General features: G+C 41.7%; 1 protein-coding gene across 1 annotated transcript in view; it reads right to left on the bottom strand.

The window, feature by feature from the left end:
- Window positions 1-1,946: 1,946 nt before the first annotated feature.
- Window positions 1,947-25,155, bottom strand: part of ERCC6L2 (ERCC excision repair 6 like 2) — a 115,506-nt gene continuing 92,297 nt past the window's right edge. Inside the window, exons 18-19 of the mRNA XM_056126478.1 lie at window positions 13,808-13,989; window positions 1,947-4,581 (exon numbers count right to left, since the gene is read on the bottom strand). Of these exons, the coding sequence (XP_055982453.1) occupies window positions 3,618-4,581; window positions 13,808-13,989 (1,146 nt within the window). The 3' untranslated portion in view covers window positions 1,947-3,617. The remainder of the gene's footprint in view (window positions 4,582-13,807; window positions 13,990-25,155) is intronic.

Genomic DNA, 25,155 nt, shown 5'->3' with positions numbered 1-25,155 from the left:
GGAAAAGGATCAGGGAGAGGGAGCGGAGGGGAGAAGGGTGCAGACAGGAGGGTGAGCGGCAGCGGGTTGGGCACTGGGGCTCTTGGCAGGGGAGGAGATTCCAGAAATACTTTGGAAGAAATTCGCTCTCGGCATTGTCGATGCGGAGGTGGAGGCAGAGAAGACGTCGCCTGAGCCTTATGCCGGAGCCTAGGGAGCCGCTGGTCCAGAGGTGGGGCTTCCACGCCGGCGACCCGGCCCACCGGTCTGGAGGCATCTGGCTCATTTCCACCAGGCTCGGCGGCGCCCAGGAGCAGCAGTTGGCACCTGCCGGGAGTTCCCCGCGGCTGCTCCCCCTTTCCCTCCCCCAGTCGTCCGGACTCTGGCACCCCTGGCCCCGTTCACGGTCAGGCTGGGTTTGTTTTTCCCGCGGGCAGCAGCCCCGACTGCTTGGCCTGGCGCCCCAGGTGTGAGTCCCCCGGATGTATGCGCGTCCCAGGTGTGCGCGCGCCCGAGGTGTGTGTGCACCCCAGATGTGTGCGCCCCAGGTGTATGCGCGTCCCTGGTGTGTGCGCCTCACGTTTGTGCCCCCCTCCCCAGGTGTGCACCCGGTATGTGAGCGTCCCAGATGTGTGTGCCCCAAGTATGCGTGCGTCCCAGATGTGCCCCAGGTGTGGAGCCTCAGGTTTGTGTGCCCCAGGTGTGTATGTGTGCTCCAGATGTATACGCCCCAGGTGTAAGCGCCTAAAGTGTGCGCTCGCTTGGGGAACGTTCCCATCTTGAGAAGCAGCGGGAGGGCAGCCCAGGCTCCAGGGAGCTCCCAAACTCCCACCTTGTTCAGGGCACCACGGAACTGGGTCCTATCAATGGCTCCATGAGCTCCGACGCGAGGTTAGGCTGAAGCCCACGGCTGCTTCTCAAACTTATATTTCGCAGGAGAAAACTTCTGAGACCCGGTGGAGTGGGCAGCCGCCCACCCCTGCCTCCTGCGCAGGAAGAAACCTGGAAACTGTACCTGGGGACTGCTGTGAAAAGCACTACCTTGTCCTCCAGACCCTGGAGTGTGATTCCAAGTTTCCCATCAACCACAAGGTAATTTAACAGTTTTATTCGCTTCTTCCTAAAGGAAAACGCCTCTGCGGTTGGGCATCCTTCAGGAAACTTCCAGTACTTTATTTGAAGCATTTTGTTGTTTGGAGGTGCTCAGGACTTGTTTCTGCAGGCTCTGAGCTCAGGAATTACTCCTGCAGGGTCAGAGGATCCTCTGGGGCGGCCCTACCCCTGTTCTATTGCTTTGGCCTTATTTTCAGCTATAAACATTCTCTATGATTTACCACCCCACAGGAGGGGATGGCTGCACGGCACTGACCTGCGCCACATCCTCCAACGGTCCTCCGCCAGGCACAGTGCCCTGTGAGATGACAATGACATTTCACTGATAACAGAAACTCATTTTAAAACTTCAGATCTGCATGTGTGTCCCAACGATCACAAAGAACCATACAGTCATATTGTACTGTCTATGGGCATTTGGTTCCAGGACCTCCATGAATTCCATAATTTCTGTACCCTCAAGTCTTTTATATGAAATTTGAACATAGTTTACACACACCCTTCATATAGTTAAATTATATCTAGATTGCTGTGATACCTAATGCAAATCTGTGAACAACTTAATACTATATTACTTAAAAAATAGTAAGAATAAAAGTACATATTCATATTTAATGCATCCGTGGCTGGCCTAAACTATGAAGCATGTACTCAGAGGCTAGGCTGCTTGAATCCAAGCATGTGAAAGCAATGAATGTAGTACTGAGTTACTTCTTTAATATATGTTAAGCTTACAGAGATAGTATTTGTATAAATTATCACTTTAGATTTTAACAATGTCATGTAAAAAAATTTCAAAGGTCTCCCTTTGTATGTATGAAAATATGTCTTTATTAAAAAACTATACACTCTATCATCTGGCATAGAAACGGGGTGGGGGAGAGGAGAAGGAAGAGGAAGAGGAAGAAGAAGGCCCATTTAGGTCTGTGTGATCAAAACAATGATTTTCAAACTCAGTGCCAATCATCGTGGGTTTTAAAAACACACAGATACACGAATCAGAAAAGAAATACAAATGCAGAAAACACACATAAAGTATGTGGCATACCTTAAGATTGATTAAACATTTGATTTCATGAACATTTGATTTCAGTCATACATCATGAATACGTAAGTACAGGAGTCATGGCATAAAGCATATTTCATAGTTTTCAATGTTGCCCTACTTGGCTATTCAGTGCCATAAGTAAGAATATTTCCCCCTATTTCTGATCAATATCATGGCACATACTGAGGGCCCTCTTCCCGCAGAATAAGGAGGGCCATGACGTCTGAGCTCTCCATTGCTATTTTGTTGACTCATTCTGTTGAGGCAGCCTTGCAAGATCATCAAGGCTTCCCTGGTGTGTCTGGATGTGGGTCAGCAAAGAGCTCAGGGCTCTGTGCCACTGTGCCAGACAAGGCTAGGAGCTGTGTGGATGGGCCCTGCCCCCATGTGGCTTCCTTTTTCAGACCTGAGTTCCTCAGGAATTGCTTCTATGTGAGTGAATTCAACAATGATCAGATTCCATTGGTTTATAAACTACATCGATTCAACAAAATATAACACTCAAGACAATTTACTCATTTATTTATACTGTTGTAAAATAAAAGTACTCTCCTTGGTTTTCTATTGATTAAATCATAATAGTCCTATAAAATTTGAGGCATTGGTGTTCCGTGGCTAATAGTAATGAATACATCACTTTTTTTTTGGGGTTTGTTTTTGTGCCATACCTGGCAATGCTCAGGGGTTCCTCTTCACTCTGCACTCAGGATTATTCCTGGTAGTGCTCAGGGGGCCATATGGGATACTGGGGTTTGATTGAATCTGGGTAGGCTATGTGCAAAGCAAATAATCTACCCACTGGACTAGCTCCTCATCTCTGAATATATAACTTAATATTCACATCTTGTATAGAAAGACATGAAGCTTTGATCTTGTAAAGTTGTACATTTACTATTTTGGCAGACCATCATATATTTAATACTAATTGTTTTCTAAGAACATGAGTACATCACATGGAATAAAATAGAAGAAAGCAGAGAAATGGCTCACTGTGTAAAACACATGTGAGGCCTTCCTGGGTTTTGGTCCTAGGCATATGTTGGCTTACGACTTAATGGAATCTGGGATAGTGAAGTACAGATATTTTAAACTAGAAGGACATTCATGTTGGTCTAGTTCAAACACTTCATTTCTCTTTCGTACTAGGAAGTGGCTGTATACCAGGGCAAATCTCTTACTTAAAGCCATATAATTACAAATTACATGTTCCAGGTCTCATGATAACAAATCTAAAATCTTATCCATTTCATAACAGCAGTGATATCATAATATAGTCTTCAAAGATGAATCATATCAAGGAAAATGAATAGATAGATAACATTTACATGTCAGACTTTCAAACTCCTATATCAACAATTTAATAAAAACATGTTTTGACAACTTGTTGTCAAGTTCAGGTAATAAATAAGGAGTACAATGTTGCAAATGGTGATGGCAGAAGTTCACTGTCATAGTAATTCACTTGTGTATTTATAAATTATTCATGTATATTAGTTGCATTTTCACCTTCATCACTTGAGTTAATTTTTTTCCACAAAAAGTTCTCATTTGATTTCCAAAGCGAAGCCTGTGGATCCTCTCTCCTTCTGGAAGATGTGGTTGGGGGCATTTTTTCACACAGAGTCTCTATTACTGCCAAGTCAGTGAGTTTACTGAGACTGTCGTCATTCTGTTCATTCAAGATGTCCCAGAAATCTTTTGGTCTCTGTTTTGTTTTTTCCGTGGGCCCTGAAAGAGATTTCTTTGGCAGCTGTGTGGGACTATTCCCGTGACTTTTAAAGAGGTCATCGAGAATAGAGGTGTCACCAAGCAAGTTGATCACAGAAGTGTTTTCTAACACTGCACTTTCCATCTTTCTGTTTTCCACTGTGAAAAGTGGCACATTTCTTGAAATGTCTGTCCCTGTGAGGTCCTGTTGATCTTTGATGGCTCCTCCAAGGTTTCTCTCAGAGGCTTCAGATTTACTACTCAGAGAACAAGATGCTCCGTTACCTTTGGAAGCTTGGCTGCTTTTGTCACTGTCAGTCTTCTGGTTAGAGTTTATAGACAATTTTTTAACTTCTGTATTGTTATAAATTCCCTCTTCTCTATAGGTACCATGATTTTGGGACCTAATTGATTTTCCCTGATAAACTTTTTGACTGCAAATTGGAGAAATTTTTTGGGCAGAATCTTTCAGTGACATAGTTTCGAATTCTAACTTTTCTTTTAGAAGAGATTCATTTTTTACAGACTTACTTCTGACTCTTGCTCCTTGCTTATTGGAAAATTTCGTGATTTCTGAGGCAGAATCCACAAAAAATTCTTTTATCTCCAAATACTGAGAAGCATAAAAGTCCTTTAGAATTTTCTGTCGTTCTTCTGAAGTGGCATTAGTTATATGCTCAGCAAATTCCTTTACAGATAACAAATTAAAAGAAGCCATTTCTTCAAACTGTTTTCTGAAAAATTTATGAATAAAACAAGTGTTATATATTTTATTTTATTGTGTTATATAATATATTTTATTGTGTTATATATATTTTTCCCTTTTTCTTTTTTGTTTTGCTTTTGTTTTTGGGCCACACACAGCAACGCTCAGGTGTTACTCCTGGCTCTGCACTCAGGAATCACTGTTGGCATGCTTCGGGACCATATAGGATTGAATCCAGGTCAGTTGTGTGCAGGACAAGCATGCTACCCGCTGTATTATTGCTCTGCCCCCTCACCGTTACATGACATATACAGGGGAAAAACAATGTCCTCTATTTTATTTAGCATATGGAACAATGAAAGTGCATTTTATCCTAGCAAAAGGTGACCTCTTTTCTGAGGCTATTAAAAAAAAATTTTAGTTCATGAAATCAGCAGTTTTCAGGTTTCTGATTTACCCCGTCAGGCATCTCTGGGAATGACGGGGTTTCAGTCTGCTGCTCCTCAAGCAGCCGGTCTATAACAAGAGAATCACGATTTCTATGACCTGTGTTTAAAAATCTACACTGGATTCAAGCACCATGAAATAAAGTTTTCAAAGGATCTTAATGGAAAAAAATCTTTAAAAAAATAAAGGGACTTTTTTCTTCCCCTTTCCGACTCCCCCAGTCCCCATCCTTAATACAAATATAGGAGAATCATTTCAAACAACTTTTTGATGAAGCTAAAAAAGTGATAAACTGAGATTCTTTCTTCTGCCATTGGCTGCAACTTAAGTATTTACACATAGTTAAACTAAAAGGTGAAAGGCTATTTGAAAAAGTGAGAATCAGTCTGAGTACAAGATGCCAATGACCTTTTTGCATAGCTGAGGAAAGGGATCTGATGCAGAGGCAGACTCTACAGGGACCCCAGGATATGTTTCTTTACTCAGGTCTGAATTGGGTCTGTGTCCAATTATAGCGATACTGAGATTAGAGCTAAAATATATGGAAATAGGAGCGCGGTAAACCCACTATTCCTGCCACTCAGACTGGGTGACATCAATTCGCGTCTCATTTGCTTTTAGTAGCTTGCTCATGCATTTCTTTGATGCTTCAGATGAGCACTCTGAGAGCGATCCACACAGTGCTATTATGTTCCTGGTCCCGATGCATCTGTGCTTGATCAACAGTACTCTCACTGCCAAGACACGAGTTATGGATTTATTTTAACTTTTAGGTCTAACCTGGGATCATTCCTGATGGGCCTTGGGGGAACATATGTTGTGCCAGGGATCAAACTGGGGTTGGCCATATGCAAGACAAGCAACATCTTGTACTATCTCTCTGGCCCCACAGAGAACATAGCTAATAACACAGATGATTACATATCTGGTGTATGAAATGCCTGTATTAATTATAAACATATGAACATCAAGTACATACATTTTAAAATATAAACATTACATTAATATTTTTATTTGAGAAATATTCAGTATAAAATCACATATATCAAATATAAACATTTATATGTACATAGGATATTTAATACACGATACTTGAGCTTCTGTCTTCTTACTAATGTTCTCTTTGGAAACCAACAAGCACATTACTGAAAGGTTCTAATTTTCCCTTTGCCTTAAGTAATGAGCTATTTATTGGTCTTTTGCTTAGTAATCATCTCCAAATCCTTTTTGGCCTTCCTAGTCAACATTTGTGTCCTGAGATTAAGCTACTGGCAATGTTACAATGTTACAGGCAATATTTAGAAAAACCCAAGTATTTCAGCAGCAGCCACACCCTTTCTTCTGTCTCTTCGGTGCTGAGATGACCTGTGAATGCAGCTGACACCTCTAGGAGCAGCTGAAGAGCATGAAGGCAATAAAGGGTGCATGGCTGCCCTTCACAGGATGAATTTTGATCAGAATTCCTTTTATTTTATCTTATAATTTGCTTTCCTAATTCTTTATATTTAAAATCAATTTTCTCAAAAATTTCAAGGAACTACAAGGCACAACCAGGGAATGTTAAGTTAGATTCATTGTGAGCAAAATTTAATAAATCCGTATGTGCACTTAGGCAACAATAACAAAAAACCCAAAAGATTGGTAACAAGTATCAAGAGTAGTTACACAGCATGAACAAAGCACTTGTTTCTCCCCTCTTTTCTTGAGGAACTAAGAGAGAGGGGTGAGGCACAGCTAAAATCATCATCTCTTTGCTTTAGTTTTCAGAGTGAAGGTAGAATTGAAAACCTTAACGGCCTTGAGGCTGCGGACTGGTGTAGACTGTGGGGCCCAGTAACTAGGAGAGTTGGCAGGAGAGTGCTGTGGCCAGTGCGTTACATGAAGGCATTCTGATGCTAACTTTTTCACTTAAAATGAGGTTTAGGCAAGGTAGAGAATAAAGGAAGAATGGGAAAAATTCATCATTAGTAATACTTATTTTTATATTAAAAGACAGGATGAAAAAATGTGCTTTTCAAAGACTAGTAAAATATATGTGCAAAATCAGTGTTCAAAGTTAAAAGACATAAAATTGAGCAAATACAAAATACAGTGAAAGCATGTGCACACCTCCACAACGTTGGTGCCTGCCATGCTGCGCATTGGTGGGCATCTGAGAACCAGTTGCTGTAGCAGCACTTGTGGAATTCAGAAGCCAGCTCTTCCCTGGGCAATGAGCATCCTGGAAGAAGCACCAGGAGCACTGGAACCCACAGAGTCACAGCCACCGTCCGACTGTCAGTGGGTTCCATCAGAACCCCTTTGACCAAACCTCCCATCCCTTCAGATCACTACTCCTCAGCTGTCCCAACCAAGACTGGCTCCTCCTCCCCTCCTGCTCTGTGTAATCCTCCCCCTGTGCTCCTGGGTCAGGCTAGAATCCCTTTCCTGTGATGTCTACACCCAATCTTCACTCTCACCCTTTAGCACATATATTGAACTATTCTTTAATTTTGCCAATCTTCCTTTCTTCTCTACCACACCTAAGTCTCATGCCTGTCTAGCCCTCTTATACTTTAAATTGTATGTATTTAACGGTACACCCTAAGCAACCTACCTTGTCTCTTACACACTTAAATCTTAGTGTTCAAGCTCTACATTGCTGCTTCTATCTCATCCTTTTCTTAAACTCCTTCCTCTCTATAAGGTTTATGTGGTTCCACTGAATTATTTTCTCCCTCATCTTATTAATTCACCTCTCAGTTGCTGTCTGCTAATGATAAAACACTCAAGACTTAACACTCCCAACTAATGGCATTTACTTTCTCACCTCCTGTCACTATTCTTGGCCAATAACCATGGTGCTTACTGAAAAAAAAAAAAAAAAAGAAACCCCCCCCAAACCCAAAAACCTATAGATCAATATCTCCTCTGATCCTTAACAAAGTATTAGCAACCAAATCTAGCAACATATCAAAAGTGTTATACATAGGATCAAATGCTATTCACTCCAGAGATTAAAGAATAGTTCAATACATGCAAATCAATTAATGTAATACAACACATCAACATAAGGAAAGATAAAGGTCATATAATGATATCAAATTATGCACAGAAGACAAGACTAAATACCCATTCATGATAAAATCATCTAAAAAATAAGGATAGAAGGAACATATCTCAATATAATAATAGTCATCTACAACAAGCCCACAACAAATATCAGATTTGATGTTGAAAAACTGAGACCCATTCCCCTGAGATAAGGCAGCACACAAGGATTGTCTCTTTCACCCCTAATAAACAACATGGTTTGGAAGTCCTTGCCACAGCAGTCAGACAAGAAAAAGGTATCACAGGGAGTCAAATTAGAATAGATGTCAAATGATCACTATTTGCAGATGACATAGTAATACATATTAAAAAACCCTAAAAACTCCACAAAATACGCTTTTGGAAATAAGAAACCATTACAGTAGAAGTTTTAAAAATTAATACACAAAAATGTGTGGCATTATGTGTGCAAGTAATGAACTTCAAGAAAAATAAAAATATAATCCCTTTAAAAACAGGTCCCAAAATATCAAATATCTAAAAATAATGTAATAAAGGATGTGAAAGATTTACATAATGAAACTATAAATTACTTCTGAAAGCAAAAGAAAAATACAGCAGAAGATCCAAAAACATTCCCTGCTTAGGATGAGAAGAATAAATATTGTCAAAGTGACCTTCTGAACTGAAGCATTCTGAAGATTTATTAAAATTCCCACTAAAATTTCAATGACAGGTACTAAAGTGATAATACAGTGGGGTAGGGTGTTTGCTTTGCACATGGCTCACCCAGGTTTGATCCATAGTATCCCATGTGGTCCTCCAAGCACTGCCAGGAGTTATTACTGAGTGCAGAGCCAGGAATAAACACTGAGCAAAGCTGGGTGTGATTCCACCCCCAACCAAAAAAAAAAAAAAAATTCAAGGACATTCTTCAAAGACTCAGAACAAACTCTACTAAAATTTGTATAGAACAATAAAATGCCCTGAGTAGCCAACAAAATTCTAAAGAAAAAAAAAGATGAAAAATACTGTGCTTCACAACTTTGAACTGAATATAAAGCTATACCAATCAAAACTGCATGGTACTGGAATAAAGAAAACCCACAAATCAAAGGAACAAAATTGGGAGTTGTGACACAATCTCCCAGATTTATGGTAAATAAATCTACAACAAGAGAATGAAGTGGAGAAAGAAAGTTTCTTCAACAGGGGCTGGAGCGACAGCACAGTGGGTAGGGCATTTGTCTTGCATGTGGCCGACCCGGGTTCAATTCCCAGTATCCCATATGGTCCCCTGAGCACCGTCAGGAGTGATTCCTGAGTGAAGAGCCATGAGTAAACCCTGTGCATTTCCGGGTATGACCCAAAGAGGTAAAAAAAAAAAAAAAAGAGTTTCTTCAACAAGTGGTGTTGCAGAAATTGGATAATCATAAGTAAAAATAAGTGAACGAGGAACCATATCTCACAGCATTCACAAGAGTTAAACAAGTGAATTAAAGACCTTATGGTCAGAGCAGAATTCATAAAATACATTAAAGAATAGGCAAAACTTTCTAGAAAATGGACTTCAGATGTGTGATAACAACCTGACCACATAGCAAAGACAACAAAAATTAAAAAACAAAAACAAAAAAAGCAAGCAAACAAACAAAAAAATTTACATCAAATTAAAAAGCTTCTGAACAGCAAAAGAAACTAAAAAAAAAAGATACCTTTCTGAAGAGGAGAAAATATTTGCACACCATACATTGACTAAAGGGCTATATTCAAAATTTAAAAAGCACCCATGAAGCTCAACAACAAAAAATCCAACATCCCCATCCAAAAATAGGGAAAAGCAATGAATCGACACTTATCCATAGAAGACATACAGATGGCCAACTGGCATATGAAAAAGTATGATTAGGGAAATGCAAATGAAAACAACAATGAAATATCATCACACGTCAATGAGTGGACACCAGCCAGTGCTGGTGAGATTGTGGTGAGAAAGAAACCCATATCCCTGGGTGGTGGGAATGTCATCCAGTTCAGACTCCTTGGAAAGAAATATGGCAATCTTCCCTCCAAATAGAACTACCACTGCCTCAGCATTCAAACTTCTTGACATCTCCCCCCAAACACGGAAATGCTCATTCATAAGAATATATGCGCACCTATGTTCCTCATAGCACTTAGCACAATAGCCAAGATATGGAAACAGTCCAAGTGTCCACTATAGATGAACGGACAAAGAAATTGTGACATATAGGGGCTGAAGGGCAGTGGGGAGGGTGCTACTTTGCATGAGTTAACTTGGGTTTGTTCCCAGGCATCTTAAATTGTACTCCAGGCCACCAGAAGTGAGCCCTAAGTGCAGAGCCAGGAGTTAGCAGTGAGCGCTGCCATGTGGTCCCTGCTCCTCCCTCCCTGCAAGAAAATCTTCACTGAGCAAATATCACCATATCTGTGTCCATCTTTATCCCTGTCCTTTCAATACCTCAGACTAGTGTTTCCCAAGTGGGTGATATTTGGGGGATAGGGTGGGTGAGAACAGGGCACTGGAATAATCCAGGGAGTGTAATTTTGAAAACCAGTGCTCTAGACCATTGTCAGTGGTTTTGATCCTACCTCTAGGATACTTTTCCCCAAAACCCACTATGCTTTGGGCTTACTCATTGCTCTGTGCTCAGCAATCAATCCTGGCAATGCTTGGGGGATCATATGAGGTGCCAGGGACAAATCTAGACTGGTTAAAAGCATGTACTGTCTCTCTGACCCTGTACCTCAAGGAATTACTCCTTCAATTAGTACCTCTCTGGCATGGTATCTCCCCCTATTTTGTATGTTCCTATATTTTGCATAGTTTATTGGTTCTATTATCTTCACAACTTTAAGACAACATATCTTTAATTGTACAATCCCCTCCAAGCACCTTTACTTTTCCAACTAGACTCTGAGAGTTAGCATGGGGTCTGGCCTGTCATCACCGGATCCTCACCTGGCATCTGCTCACCAATTCTCAGGTCTTTATGTCAAGTGTCATTTATGTCAGGAAGTCCTCTGCTGTTAGCTCTGGGGCATATTCCCAGCTCACATGATTCTGGTACTCCACAGTGTCAACAAATTTAAGTACTGTCACCTTTTTGAAACTCAGGACTCTTCTTGAACTTCAGGACTCTATACTCTGCATACTTGGAGATCACTGTCAATTCCAAGTGGGTGATACTTGGGGGATTGGAGAGCATCTCCACTAAACTATTTGACATTTTCATAAATTTTCAAAATAATATAAGCAAAATAAAACTCTGTTTTTCACTCCAAAGTCTTTTTTTTTTTTTTAATTTTAAGCACCTCTGGGAATAGATCCCGAGAGTGCAAAAAAGCATAGTAGAAATGACATCTGCACCTGTATATTCATTGCAGCACTGTTCACAATAGCCAGAATCTGGAAACAACCCGAGTGCCGAGAACAGACAACTGGTTAAAGAAACTTTGGTACAAGTACACAATGGAATACTATGCAGCTGTTAGGGAAGATGAAGTCATGAAATTCGCTTATAAGTGGATGGACAAGGAGAGTATCATGCTAAGTGAAATGAGTCAGAAAGAGAGAGACAGACATAGAATGACTGCACTAATTTGTGGAATATAAAATAAAATGAGACTGACACCCAAGGACAGTAGGGCCAGGGCCAGGAATATTGCTCCATGGTTAGCAACCTGCCTCATGAGTTGGGGGAAAAGGCAGCTGGAATAGAGAAGGAATCACTGATGGTTAGAGGAATTGTTCCGGATGGGAGATGTGTGCTGAAAGTAGACAAAGGACCAAATGTGACAGCCTCTCAGTATCTGTATTGCAAACCATAATGATCAAAAGTAGAGAGAGAGTATGGGAGAAATTGTGTGCCATAGAGGCAGGGGGAGAGGTGTGATGGGGGGTATTTGGGATGTTGGTGGTGGAGAATGTGCACTGATGGAGAGATCGGTGTTTGATCACTGAATGACTAAAATTCAAACATGAATGCTTTGTAACTATTTCACGGTGATTCAATAAAAATTTAAAAAATTTTTGAAGTACCACAATTTACAATACTGTTAATGACAGGTTTTCATGTGCCCAATGTTCCAGCACCACACCATCTACCAGTATCTCAGGATTCCCTCCCAAGCATCCCTTTTCTTCCACAATGGTCCAGATCTGTAAACCTAGATCTCAGGTTCTATTATCTTTGGCCATTTTTAATTCCCATATACCATTTCTTTATATACATATATGAGAGGGGTTACTCTGTATCTGTATTTGAGTAAGAATACTGTCTTGTTCTGTATTCTATATTTCTCTCTCCCTCTGACTGACTGCATGGTACCCTCTAGTTCCAACCATATGGCGCCAAACCACCAATTTTTTTTTCTATTCTACTCTCCCCTATTCAGTAAATCCGACCACTTGCTCAAGATAGTAAACTGGAAGTAATTCTGCTTGCTTTCTTTATCAACAACTAATCTAACTTAAACTGAGATTATTCACTAGGGTCTACTGCCAAAGCAACTATGGAGTAAACCGCCACCACATCATTATTTAGGACTTCTGGCCCAAGTTTATGTTTTTAAAAACATGCAACAGATCACACCACTTTTCAACTACTTTCCACTGTGCTTAGAACAAAGTTCAACCTTTCCTAAAATTGAGGAGGCTCTGCACACTTCAGCCTCATGTTCTACACCTCTGCCTGCAACTCACGCCTTAGTCTATGTGGTTCATGGTACGGTTATGTAGAGGAGCTCTTCAGCTCTTCAGAGACACTCCTACTGTGGGTCTGTGTGTGTGTAATGACCTTCAGGAATGCCCCTACTATGGGTCTGTGCCTATGACCCTTCCCGGACACTCCAACTCAAGGAATGTGTCTGACGACCCTTCAAGGATGCTCCCACTGTGGCTGTCTGATAAACTACAGGTGTCAGCTTGTGCTATACCTCTGAGATTTTGTGGTTGCACTCTTGATCTTGTTATCTACACTTTTTTCTGTCTGTCACCACAGTTCATACTTATTTGTATGCTTTATAGGACTGTTTTTGCCTGAAAATTGTATGGTTCAACATCAGCTCTCCAACTGAACTCTATATGCCTTTTTTTACTTTGTATAAATAGCATTTAGACAATGTCCACATTGGTCAATCAATACTGACCAAATGAATGCACAGAATGAATATGTACTTTTTCCAAGTAAGTTATTTGTTTCATGTCTTTGGTAATTTAGGCATTTTCTCGAGCTCGAGCGGGCCCAGTAACGTCTCCATTGGAGACTTTGTTGTTACTGTGTTTGGCATATCGAATACTCTCGGTAGCTTGCCGGGCTCTCCGAGAGGGGCGGAGGAATCGAACTCAGGTCGGCCATGTTGGCCGCTTGTAAGGCGAACGCCCTACCCGCTGTGCTATCGCTCCAGCTCTTTAGCTTTCTAAAAATATCTAAGTATTTGTATTTTATTTTTTTAAGTGTACAATTTCAGATTTTTCTCTGAAATACTCTAATAACAGCTGTAGTCCTGTATTTTATCAAACAGCTATATATCCTTTGGGAATTATAAAACTGACTACAGTGATTGCACAACAGGTATGGCATTTACTTGCATGTGGCCAACCTGGGTTCTAGCCCTAGCACTGCAGATGGTCCTCTGAGCCCGCCAGGAGTGATCTCTGAGACTAACCAGAACCAGGAGTAAGCCCTGGCACAGCGGATGTGGCTCCCCAAAATCACTCATAAAACCCAATGCTATTATAAATTACATACCTGCGGATTCCTTTTGGAGTTTCTCCAATTATGAAGGTGGTCTGTTCTGTACAGTAGATTTCTTTCTTTTTCTGGTTGACAGGATGTAAAAGGCAAAGGGGAAGTGAAATGCTTTCTTCACTTGAGCGTTGATTTTTCTTCACCTGTATCAATGTATCTACCTCTTTTTTTTCTTTATGTGCCTAAAAAAATTAAAAAGAAGCAAAATCTGAAAATCTGAAAGAAAGCAGAACCCCCCCCCCTTTTTTGCAACAGTCCCCTCCTTTGCCCTCTCCCCTTCCTTATTCTCGTCACTATCCTTTGTGCTAGACTGAACTGATACATGCCGATCATGTACACCAAGCCGCAGCCCTGATCCCTCAACACTTGCTTTAAGTTTCTTTAAAAATAATGCAAGAATATTAACCTTGAGGAAATACCTATATTCCATGATTCTGTTTCCTTCACTTTAAGATTTATGGTAATGGGTCTGAAGATTGTACAACAGGTAGGACATTTCCCTTGCACACAGCCTGCCTGGGTTAGATTGCTGGTACCACATATGGTCCCCTTTGGCCCATCAGAGTGGTTCCTGAGCACAGAGCCAGGAGTAAGCCTTGACTACTGCTGGGTGTGGCCCAACTTTAAAAAAAATTATAATTATAATAAGGGAATCATGAAGAACTTTGTACACTGTAAACCGTAAATATGTATACAACATTTTAGAAAGCATACAAATTATAGTGTAATTTATATAAATAATTTCTATATTCATGACTATTTCCATAACTTTTGAGTATTGTTAAGTATTTCTACTATATTATTTAAATATAAAACAATCAATTTAAATATAAAATCCTTATTAAAAGATTGGAGGCTGAAGGGATAGCACTGCGGGTAGGGCATTTGCGTTGCACGCAGCCGAGCAGAGTTCGATTCTTCCGTCCCTCTCAGAGAGCCCAGGAAGCTACCGAGAGTATCCTGCCTGCACAGCAGAGCCTGGCAAGCTCCCCATGGCGCATTTGATATGCCAAAAACAGTAACAACAAGTCTCATAATGGAGACATTACTGGTGCCCACTCAAGCAAATCAATGAACAATGGGTTGACAGTGCTAGAGTGCTATTAAAAGAAACACTTAGTGTAAGAAATGCAATAATCATTTCTAGATGTTAGGGTTAAAACACTGATTTGATGATAAAATTGAATTAAGAAGAGGTATACCTGACAAGTTGAAATCACTCAAGAATACTGGAGTAATGACAATGATTTGAGTTGTAATGTATTTCTTCCTTTTGACATATGGAACAGTCAGATGGGAAATGAAAAAATGAGGAACTCTCTTACCCTTCAGTTCTCAAAATGTAATAGACCTCCAAAGTAAAGATCAAGCTGGAGAGATGTATAGGTAACAAGGTGCCTGCCCTGCACATGTCCGACCCAGGTTTGAATCCTAGCACCAAATATGGTCCTGACCCTAGTCAGGTGTGCCTGCTGAGCAGAACCAGGAGCTTGCTCTGAGCACTGTTGGGTGTGGCCCAGCCTTCCCATCCAAAAAGGGATAAAGGTAGACTACAAATTACTATGTCAGTCTTACTCTGACCTGTATAATTTAAAATTCAAACAAACAATATCATTTTTATAAAAGTAAATATTCGTAATTAAAGGTAAAGTAAAAGTAAAGAAAAGGCCCTCCCGTTGATCATCGATTTACTCGAGCGGGCCCAGTAACATCTCCATTGGAGACTTTGTTGTTACTGTGTTTGGCATATCGAATACATCATGGGGAGCTTGCCAGGCTCTGCCATGCGGGCGAGATACTCTCGGTAGCTTGCCGGGCTCTCCGAGAGGGGCGGAGGAATCGAACTCGGGTCAGCCATGTTGGCTGCGTGCAAGGCAAACGCCCTACCGCTGCGGAAAATAAAATCTATTCAACTGAACTGAAACAATATGTACAAACATACTAGTAATTGTTCTGTTTTGGACAAAATAATCTTACCATTTTAAAATGCCAACTTAGAAATGGCTAATTGAAGACTTCAGGAATATCTGCTGTAAAAAAAGTCTCCAGATCCTATTTTGGCCATAGGAAAAGTACTGCAATTTCAGTCGTCTTTCTAAACCTCCTTGAGACTAATCCTGGAGAAACATGGATCACTGGGCAGTTAATGCTGACCCTTCTCCCCTGCTCATTCATACACCCTCACAGAGTTTCTATAGAAGGAAACTTGGAGTAGGAGAGAGCACAGTGAATAGAACAGCTCGACGGCAATGATAACAGGGCTATGGTTGGTTCCCAGCAATGACCGAAATGCTCCATTAAGCAATTCTGGAATAGATCTGTCTTTTGAGCTCATTCTTTTTTCTAGAAAGCATCCTACAGAGTATACACCAGAACTAAAAGCATTATATTTTCTATATATTTTGTATTTATATATTTTGTACATATATATTTATATGTCATATTCATAAGTACATTTTGGAGCTTGATTAGTTATTGAGAAAATTGGAACAGATTTTTCAAAGGCATTAGAAGGCTGGGTTTTCTGGAAAGGTGAAGAAAAACCAAGATAATCTTGCTAATTTGTAGAACATAAAGAAACAAAGAAAAGGATTAGACAATTCCAATGGGAACTAATCCAAAAACATGATAATCAGAAATAGAAATTGGGGGATAGAAAGTGGGAGAAGGGTTGGTGGCTGGCTGTGGGGGCATGGATCAATGATGGAGGGATTGGGTAACACTGGTGGTTTAGGTTCTCTCCAACTATAATACTGTTGGAAACTATGGTACTTCAATAAAAAATAATAAATGTATGACATCACAAATCTAAGAGGCATCAGCAATTTAACAAATTTGTTCAAATAAAATAATAAAAAAGAAATTATTTCTTTAGGGATGGTGAGGGCTGGAGCAATAGCACAGCAGTAGGGCGTTTGCCTTGCACGCAGCCAACATGGCCGACCCAAGTTCGATTCCTCCGCCCCTCTCGGAGAGCCCGGCAAGCTACTGAGAGTATCTCCTCTGCACGGCAGAGCCTGGCAAGCTACCCGTGATGTATTTGATATGCCAAACACAGTATCAACAAAGTCTCCAATGGAGATGTTACTGGGCCCGCTCGAGCAAATTGATGAACAATGGGAGGACAGTGACAGTGACAGTGACAGGGATGGTGAAATCTAGTAAACCCATAAAAAGCTATGAGTTGATCACTTTTGAAGAACAAAGAATCAAGAGTCCAACAGAATCTCCTGACCCTGCACCAAGCTGTCTTCACCTGGGCAAGGAGCAAGGGTGGGTTGAGTTTCCCTCCCTACCCCAAGCAGAACCCCGGCAGCCAAAAACCTCCAGAACCCAACTCAAGCCATGCTCAAGTTTACTCTCCACAAGCTTGGATGAGCCTCACCTATGAGGGAACCTGCAGAGAAACCCAGGTATGCAGGACCAGTAATTGAGATAGCTCACTCAGAACAGGACTGGGCCTCCTCCCCCCAGTTCCCTGGTTTTCCAGTAGCTTGGCAGTCACACCCACAAACTGCCCCCCGTGCTATATAATCTCATCAACAGCCAAGATCCAGAGACTATGAAATAAAGCTCCCGGAAGAGAGCAACACAGAACATCCTGGAGTGTGCATCCGTGAACCTCTTATACTCTAGCCCACTGATGTACCAAGAGTTGCACACATTTGTTTGTTTTTAACATACATGCTCTTAATCTCTTATATAAGGGCTTAAATAGCTCCAGGATGAAATACAACAATCTTCACACACTTTCCTCTTATATGTTGGTGGGAAGGTGCATGATGGTGGGATTGGTGTTTGAAAATTATTTGTAATGAAATATTGTGAACTATAAAAATAAAATATATAAAATAGAAAGTAAAAAAATCAGGAGTCATATAAAGGCATATGGCACATGTAACTCAATTCAGTCAAATGTTATCCAAGAGTTTCAGATGACAAAAACTTGTATCTCTGAACAAGTGTGAAAAATTCCCTATCCTCAATTCTTAGAAAACTCCACTGTGTTTCTCCAGTGGTTGCATTAATTCACATATTCAACCACCCACAGTTAATGAGAGTTCTGATTTCCTTTCAAATACAACTGTTGATAATATTACTCATGATAAATAAGTACCTGTATGACATTAAAAGAGTGATGTCCCGTGGAATCCAGTTGGTAATGGCTCTAGTCCAGCAGTTATCTCCAAATCGCATTGTGTGTCCAGCCCATCTGATTTAAGACTTCTTGGCAAACAAGACAGCATCCCTGATTCTTGATTGTCAATGAAGATTGGAACCCCGGATTCCTTCTCTCACTTGAGTGAAATGTGATATTCCAAGAATAGCTCTTTCAATTCCTCTTTGGGATACCTGAATAGTGTCCTTGTCCTGTTTCTGTAGGGCCCAGGTCTCTGAGCGTATGTTAGTGCAGGAAGAATGGTGGAGTGGAAAAGATGTGCCCAGAGCTAGAGGTTCTTTGTCCTCTTAACAATTTCTTCGACACTCTTGAAGGCGTTCCACACCTCTCTCTTCCTCCTGTGCAGTTCTGGAACCAAGTCATTCCTCATGTTGAATTCTCGACCCAGGCACACATAGCTGCTGCATTTGGAGATGTTCGTTCCATTGAGAGTAAATAGAACATCAGTGAACGAGTTCATTTTTCATGAACATTGTCTTCGCGCCTGACTGTCCTCGCTCGCCGGGACCCCTTGGAGGGGAGCGGGTTGAGCTTTCCTCCCCACTCTGACCAGGGCTCCGGCAGCCAAAGACCTCCAGGACCAGCCACCACCATGCTGAGACCACTCTCCGCACACATGAAGGTACTGGCAGAGGGACAAAGTCACGCGGGTTCCCGGGCCGAAATCTCCAAGCCTACTCGGATTTGGGCCGAGCATCCTCCACCCAGATCCTCCAAATTCCAGTAGGCGGGGGTCACACCCACCACCTGGCCCCCTGGCGCCGTGTAATCCCATCAGCGGCCAAGACTCAGAGACTATAAAACCCAGATCCCGGCACCGCATTCGCGGCCGCACGACATCTTATTATGACATCTTATTATCTCATTCCTACTTTGGATAAACTGGCAGGTTACCGAATGTAGCCTGCCCACAGGGCAGAGTCTGGCAAACTCCCCCTTGGTGTACCTAATATGCCAAATACCAGTAACAATGATGGGCCTCTTTCTCCTAAAGAGCCTTGAATATAATCTCAGAGCTAGGATGAAGGAGACGTTACTGGGGCCTGCTCGAGGCAATCGACGAATAACAGGATGATTTGTGATTTGTTTGTGATTGTCTTCGTGAGATTCAGCTGCAGTCCGACTTTTCCACATTCACGGTCAAAGTCGGCCAGCATTTGTGCTGTCTGGCTAATGTTTGGTGTTATAAAAACGATGTCATCAGCGAAGTGAAGGTGGTGTAGTTGTTGGGTGTCTATCTTCACTCCCATTTCTTTCCATTCCAGTTGCCACATGACGTTCTCGAAGGTGACACTGAAAAGTTTTGGTGAAATGGTATCACCCTGCTGAACCCCTTTCTTTATGTTGATGATCACTTCCTTGTACAATGGTGAGATCCTGGTGGTGAATCCATAATACAGCTCACAGAGGATCCTAATGTATTGAGTTTCAACACCCTGTTAGGCTAGGGCTTTGATGACTGCTTCAATCTCAACAGAATCAAAGACCTTCCTTAAATCAATGAAGGTTAGAAAGAGTGCCATCTTGAACTCTCGCAAAACCTCAATGAGCTTGGTCACCATGTGGATATGGCCGATTGTGCTGAATCCTTTTCAGAACTCAGCTTGCTCGCATGGTTGTCCTTCATCTAGTGTTCTGCCTATTCTATTCAGGATGACTCGAGCGAACAGCTTGTAGATGACAGCCAATAGGCAGATCGTGCGATAGTTGCCAATGTCGTGGATGTCTCCCTTCTTGAACAGTAGTATAGTCCTGCTGGTTTTCCACTGGGACAGAACCTTGCATTCAGACAGGTAGCATGTGAAAAGCCGAGCCAGCATATTGATGAGTACTGATGGCAGGTTCTTCAGGTGTTCAGGTCTGACCTTGTCTGACTGGGTGCTGTTCTCTTCTTTACTGACAAAATGGCATGTCGGATTTCAGAAGGGAGAACGTTGGGAATGACATATCCATCCTGCAGAATTTGGTACGTGGGCAGCTGGACGTGGCTATTGAAGAGATCCGAGTAGAAGTCATGGATAATCTCCATTGCCCTTTGGGAAGATGTGATAGATCAGAGTGTCAAAGGGCAGTCATCTTGATCTTGTAGTTGGTGAAGGATAGTCGAGCATTGCAAATACTTTTCCTGGCTTCTGCCACATCAGCCAACACTGCTGCTCTGCTGCTCTTTTTTTTTTTTTTGCTTTTTTGGGTTACACCCGGCGATGCACAGAGGTTACTCCTCAGGAGCTACTCCTGATGGTGCTTAGGGGACATATGGGATGCTGGGAATTGAACCCGGGTCGGCTGCGTGCAAGGCAAACGCCCTACCTGCTGTGGTATCTCTCTGCCCCTGCTCTTCTCTCTTTGAGGTCTTCCTTTATCACTTCTCTGCACAGCTTTGCAAGTTCGGACATTAGCTTGTGATTGTCTGAGGCTTGCACCAAACCACATTGGTGAATGAGCTCAAGAGTTTCCAAAGACAGGTGTCTGTTTGTGGCTTTCCCACTCTCGGTATTCCTTGTGCTGTCATGGAGGTGCTGAACCAGTAGATCATATTTCTTGTTGGTGTTGTCAACAACGGCATCTTTCCACGTTGCTGCAATAGTGCCAAACAGCTCCTAGTTGGTCATTCTGGGAATTCTTTTCTTAAACTCTGCAGCCTTTTCACCCTGCTCTGTGAAGTAGAATTTTGTATGAAGGAGACAGTGGTCCGATCCCATTTGGAATTTTGGGACAACAGCAACATGGGTCAGGGCAAAACCATCGATTGAATATGATATGGTCAATTTCATTGTGGAACTGTCCACTGGGAGACTCCCATGTTTAACATTTAGATTTGGCATTCTGTAACTGTGAGTTACTATGGATGGTCTTGGTCGATATTATGAACTCAGACAGTCTCTCATCTTGTTCATTCCATTCTAGGCGATTGGTCCTGATATGGAGTTTTTCAGGCGACCTTCTCGATCCTATCTTGGCATTAAAATCACCGACAATGATCTTGCAGAAGGTGTGTTCTTCTTTATAGAACTTCTCCAGCTCCATGTAGAACTTCTCAATTTCTTCTTCAGCGTAGTGGGATATTGGTGTGTAAACAATGAACCACATCTACTCAAGCATAATTGTCCGAGTCGGGTTGTTAGGCATTAGAATGAATCAATGCTTATGGCCAAGTTCATACTGACAAGGACACCGACACCACCGACGCCTCTATTGTCGCATGTTCCGAGGAACAGTTATTCCCCTTGCACCATCAAGTCCTCGATGGATGCTTCCAATGCCAGCGTATGTGCATTGAATGTATAGTAATTTTTGTCTTTCTTTGTTTTGGTAGCCTAGTTCAGCCCTGAGATTTCATCGGCCTCTCCTTGCTCATCTTTCTTTTTTTTTTTTCACTTTTTTTTTATTATTCTTTTTTTATTAGTGAAACACCATGAGGTACAGTTGTAGATTTACAAATTTTTGTGCTTGGGTTTGATTATACAATGATCAAATACCCATCCCTCCACCAGTGCCCATTTTCCACCACCATGGATAATATCCCCCCACCCCCATCTCCCCATCCCCCCCCCCCCCCGCCTCTGTGGCAGGGCAATCCCCTGTGTTCTCTCTCTCCTTTTGGGTGTTGTGGTCTGCAAAAGAGGCATTGAGTGGCAAACATGTTCAGTCCATAGTCTACTTTCGACATGCATCTCCCCTCCTGGGAGGATCCTCCAAACACCCTTTATTTGGTGTTCCCTTCTCTATCTGAGCTGCCCTTTCCTCTAGAATGCCCGACTGGCCACTAAGCTATGGAGTAATCCTCCTGGTGCTGATCTCAGCTATTCTTGGGTATTAATCTCATATTTTGTTACTTTATATCCCCCAGATGAATGCAATCTTTCTATGTCTATCCCTCTCTTTCTGACTCATTTCGCTTAGCATGATACTTTCCATGTTGTACCACTTGTATGTAAATTTCATGACTTCATCTTTTCTAACAGCTACATAGTACTCCATTGTGTAGATGTACCAAAGTTTCTTTAACCAGTCATCTGTTCTTGGGCATTCAGGTTTCTTCCAGTTTCTGGCTATTGTAAAGAGTGCTGCAATGAACAAACAAGTGCAGATGTCACTTCGACTATACATTTTTGCCTCTCTGGGATATATTCCCAGGAGTGGTATTGCTGGGTCAAATGGGAGCTCAATTTCTAATTTTTTGAGAATCGTCCATACTGTTTTCCAGAAGGGCTGAACCAGTCGACATTCCCACCAACAGTGAAGGAGTGTCCCTTTCTCGCCACATCCGCGCCAGCATCGGTTGCTTTTGTTCTTTTGAATGTGGGCCAGTCTCTGAGGTGTGAGATGGTATCTCATTGTGGTTTTGATCTGCATCTCCCTGATGATTAATGATGTAGAGCATTTTCTCATGTGCTTTTTTGCCATTCGGATTTCTTCTTTGAGAAAGTTTCTGTTCATTTCATTGCCCCATTTTTGGATGGGGTTGGATGTTTTCTTCTTGTGGAGTTTAACCAGTATTTTGTATATCCTGGATATCAACCCCTTGTCAGATGTGTATTTGGTGAATATCCTTTCCCATTCTGTAGACTGTCTTTGTATTTTGGTCACTGTTTCTTTGGAGGCGCAGAAGCTTCTTAGTTTAAGATAGTCCCATTTATCTATCTCTGTTTTCACTTGCTCAGTCAGTGGCGTGGCATCTTTGAAGATACCATTAGCTTCAATGTCATGGAGGGTTTTGCCAACTTTGTCTTCAATGTACCTTATGGTTTCTGGTCTGATATTGAGGTCTTTAATCCATTTTGATCTTACTTTTGTACATGGTGTTAGGCAGAGTTCTGAGCCCATTTTTTTGCATGTAGCCGTCCAGTGATGCCAGCACAATTTGTTAAAGAGGCTTTCCTTACTCCACCTCACATTACTTGCACCTTTATCAAAGATTAGATGATCATGATTGAGGGGAGATGTCAGTGTATTCAACCCTGTTCCATTGGTCTGCAGTTCTGCCTTTGTTCCAGTACCATGCTGTTTTAATTATTACTGCTTTGTAGCACAGTTTGAAGTTCGGGAGGTTGATTCCTCCCATTTTCTTTTTCCCAAGAATTGCTTTAGCTATTTGTGGGGGCTTATTGTTCCATATAAATTTCAGGAGTGTTTGCTCCATTTCTTTGAAGAATGTCATGGGTATCCTAATAGGGATTGCATTGAATTTATACAATGCTTTTGGTAGTATTGCCATTTTGACAATGTTAAGTCTCCTGACCCATGTCCTTGCTCATCTTTCTTAACGCTGCCGTACTGGGGGCTCTTTCAGGGTCAGGGGAATGATTCATATACATATATATGTTATATATATGAATCCCATCAATGGCCAAGATCCCAAGACTATAAAACCAAGCTCCTGGAAGAGAACAACATAGAGTCTCTTGCCCCTGCACCTGGCTGTCCTCACTGGGGCCCCTTGGAGGAAGGAGGGTTGAGTTTCCCTCCCTGCCCCAAGCAGAGCCCCAGCAGCTAAAGACCTCTGGAACCAGCCACAGCCATGCTCACAACCACTCTCCACAAACTCGGACAAGCGTCATGCATGAAGGAACCGGCAGAGGAACCCAAGTGTGCAGGACCCGGGGCTGAGATCTCCAAGCCTGCTCGGATCGGGACTGGGCCTCTTCCACCTAGCCCCCTATCTTCCAGTAGTTAGGCGTTACACCCACCAACTGCCATAGGCACCCTCTAATCCCAGCAACGGCCAAGATCCAGATACTATAAAACCAAGCTTCCAGAAGTGCGGCCGCATATGTGGCTGCGTAACCTCTTATTATCTAGTTCTTGCTCTTGGAGAACCTGGCAGGCTACCGAGAGTATCCTTCCCACATGGCAGAGTCTGGCAAGCTCCCCATGGTGTATTCGCTATGCCAAAACCCAGTAACAATGATGTGTCTCAATCCCCTGACCATGAAAGAGCCTCCAATGTGGTGGCACTTGCTAAAATCTCAGGGTAGGACAAATGGAGACGTTACTGGTACCTGCTTGAGGAAATTGATGAATGGGATTACAGTGACAGTGACATATGAATAGATATGCATATAAGCTGAGAATTAACACATCCTTTTCCTGATTAGGCAAAGTTATTCATCACAAATGACATATCATCTTTCTAAATCAATCCTAATTCTAAGGAGAGAAAAACAACAGTTTTTTATGCCAATAATTTTATACATAAGCATACATATAAAAATCTTCTACTAAAATTACTTTAAAGAATAACTTTCTTTTATAGACAATGTAAAATTAACATCCAGCTATAGAACACAAATGAAAGGACTATGAAAAAAAATCCCACCTAGTAAGTTAATCCCATTACATGCTGAAACCATAAACCTTACTTACTAGACTGCTTAATAAACCAGTCATTTGTGAACAATTACTTTAAACCATCATGTCACTCACTATCCTGCAAAGTAGGTAAATGGAACGCTGTCTGTCCCCAAGTTTACTGACTGTAAACAGTCCATCCCTCCTTGCTGACTCCAAAAGCTGTATAAACATACTGCAATAAAATCCACTAGAGCTCAGAGAAATCCTTTAAGTCATCTACAAAATGCCAATCCAATACAAAGAAAAAGAAGTCCTTCCTAACACAGCATTTTGTATTTACAGTATTCTGAACAGCGCTTAAATCTGCACTAGTTATATGAAAGGAACTCTCTCCTATGCCACCCCCTGCCTCAGGCTGACAGCATGCTTAGTTCTCTCATTTACACCAGACTGCAATAACATAAAGAAGGGTTTACTATTAATCCAGGTTTTACTACAAAGTGGTCCGTTATTTCTCTGTCAAACACTGGCAAGAGTGCCAACTGTCTGTCATCCAATTCAGGGGATTAAGTCTTCTTTTATAGTCTGATACTTGTACCAATTTATAAAAATACAGATATAGTTTCTTAGAGCTGGTCACAGTCTATATTTGGCTTAGATTCAGGCAGCCAGGCTGACTCTGACAGCTGGCGGAAACTGAGAAGAGAATACATCCTCCTCTTTCAGTCACAAGTCTTGGTTGCCATAGTGATTAATCCTTAATTGAATGCTGTCTTTGTGCATTTTTCAGAAAACTTTAAGTAAACTTAAGTTGAAAACATGCAGTTGAAAAAATGTGGCACCACATCACAAACAGATATAGCTAAGTTAAGTG

This window comes from Sorex fumeus, unplaced genomic scaffold (genome assembly GCF_029834395.1).
Source record: "Sorex fumeus unplaced genomic scaffold, SorFum_2.1 ptg000063l, whole genome shotgun sequence".
Classification (NCBI taxonomy): domain Eukaryota; kingdom Metazoa; phylum Chordata; class Mammalia; order Eulipotyphla; family Soricidae; genus Sorex; species Sorex fumeus.
Note: the sequence above shows the minus strand (reverse complement) of the source record. Positions and strands in the feature narration are given on the sequence as shown.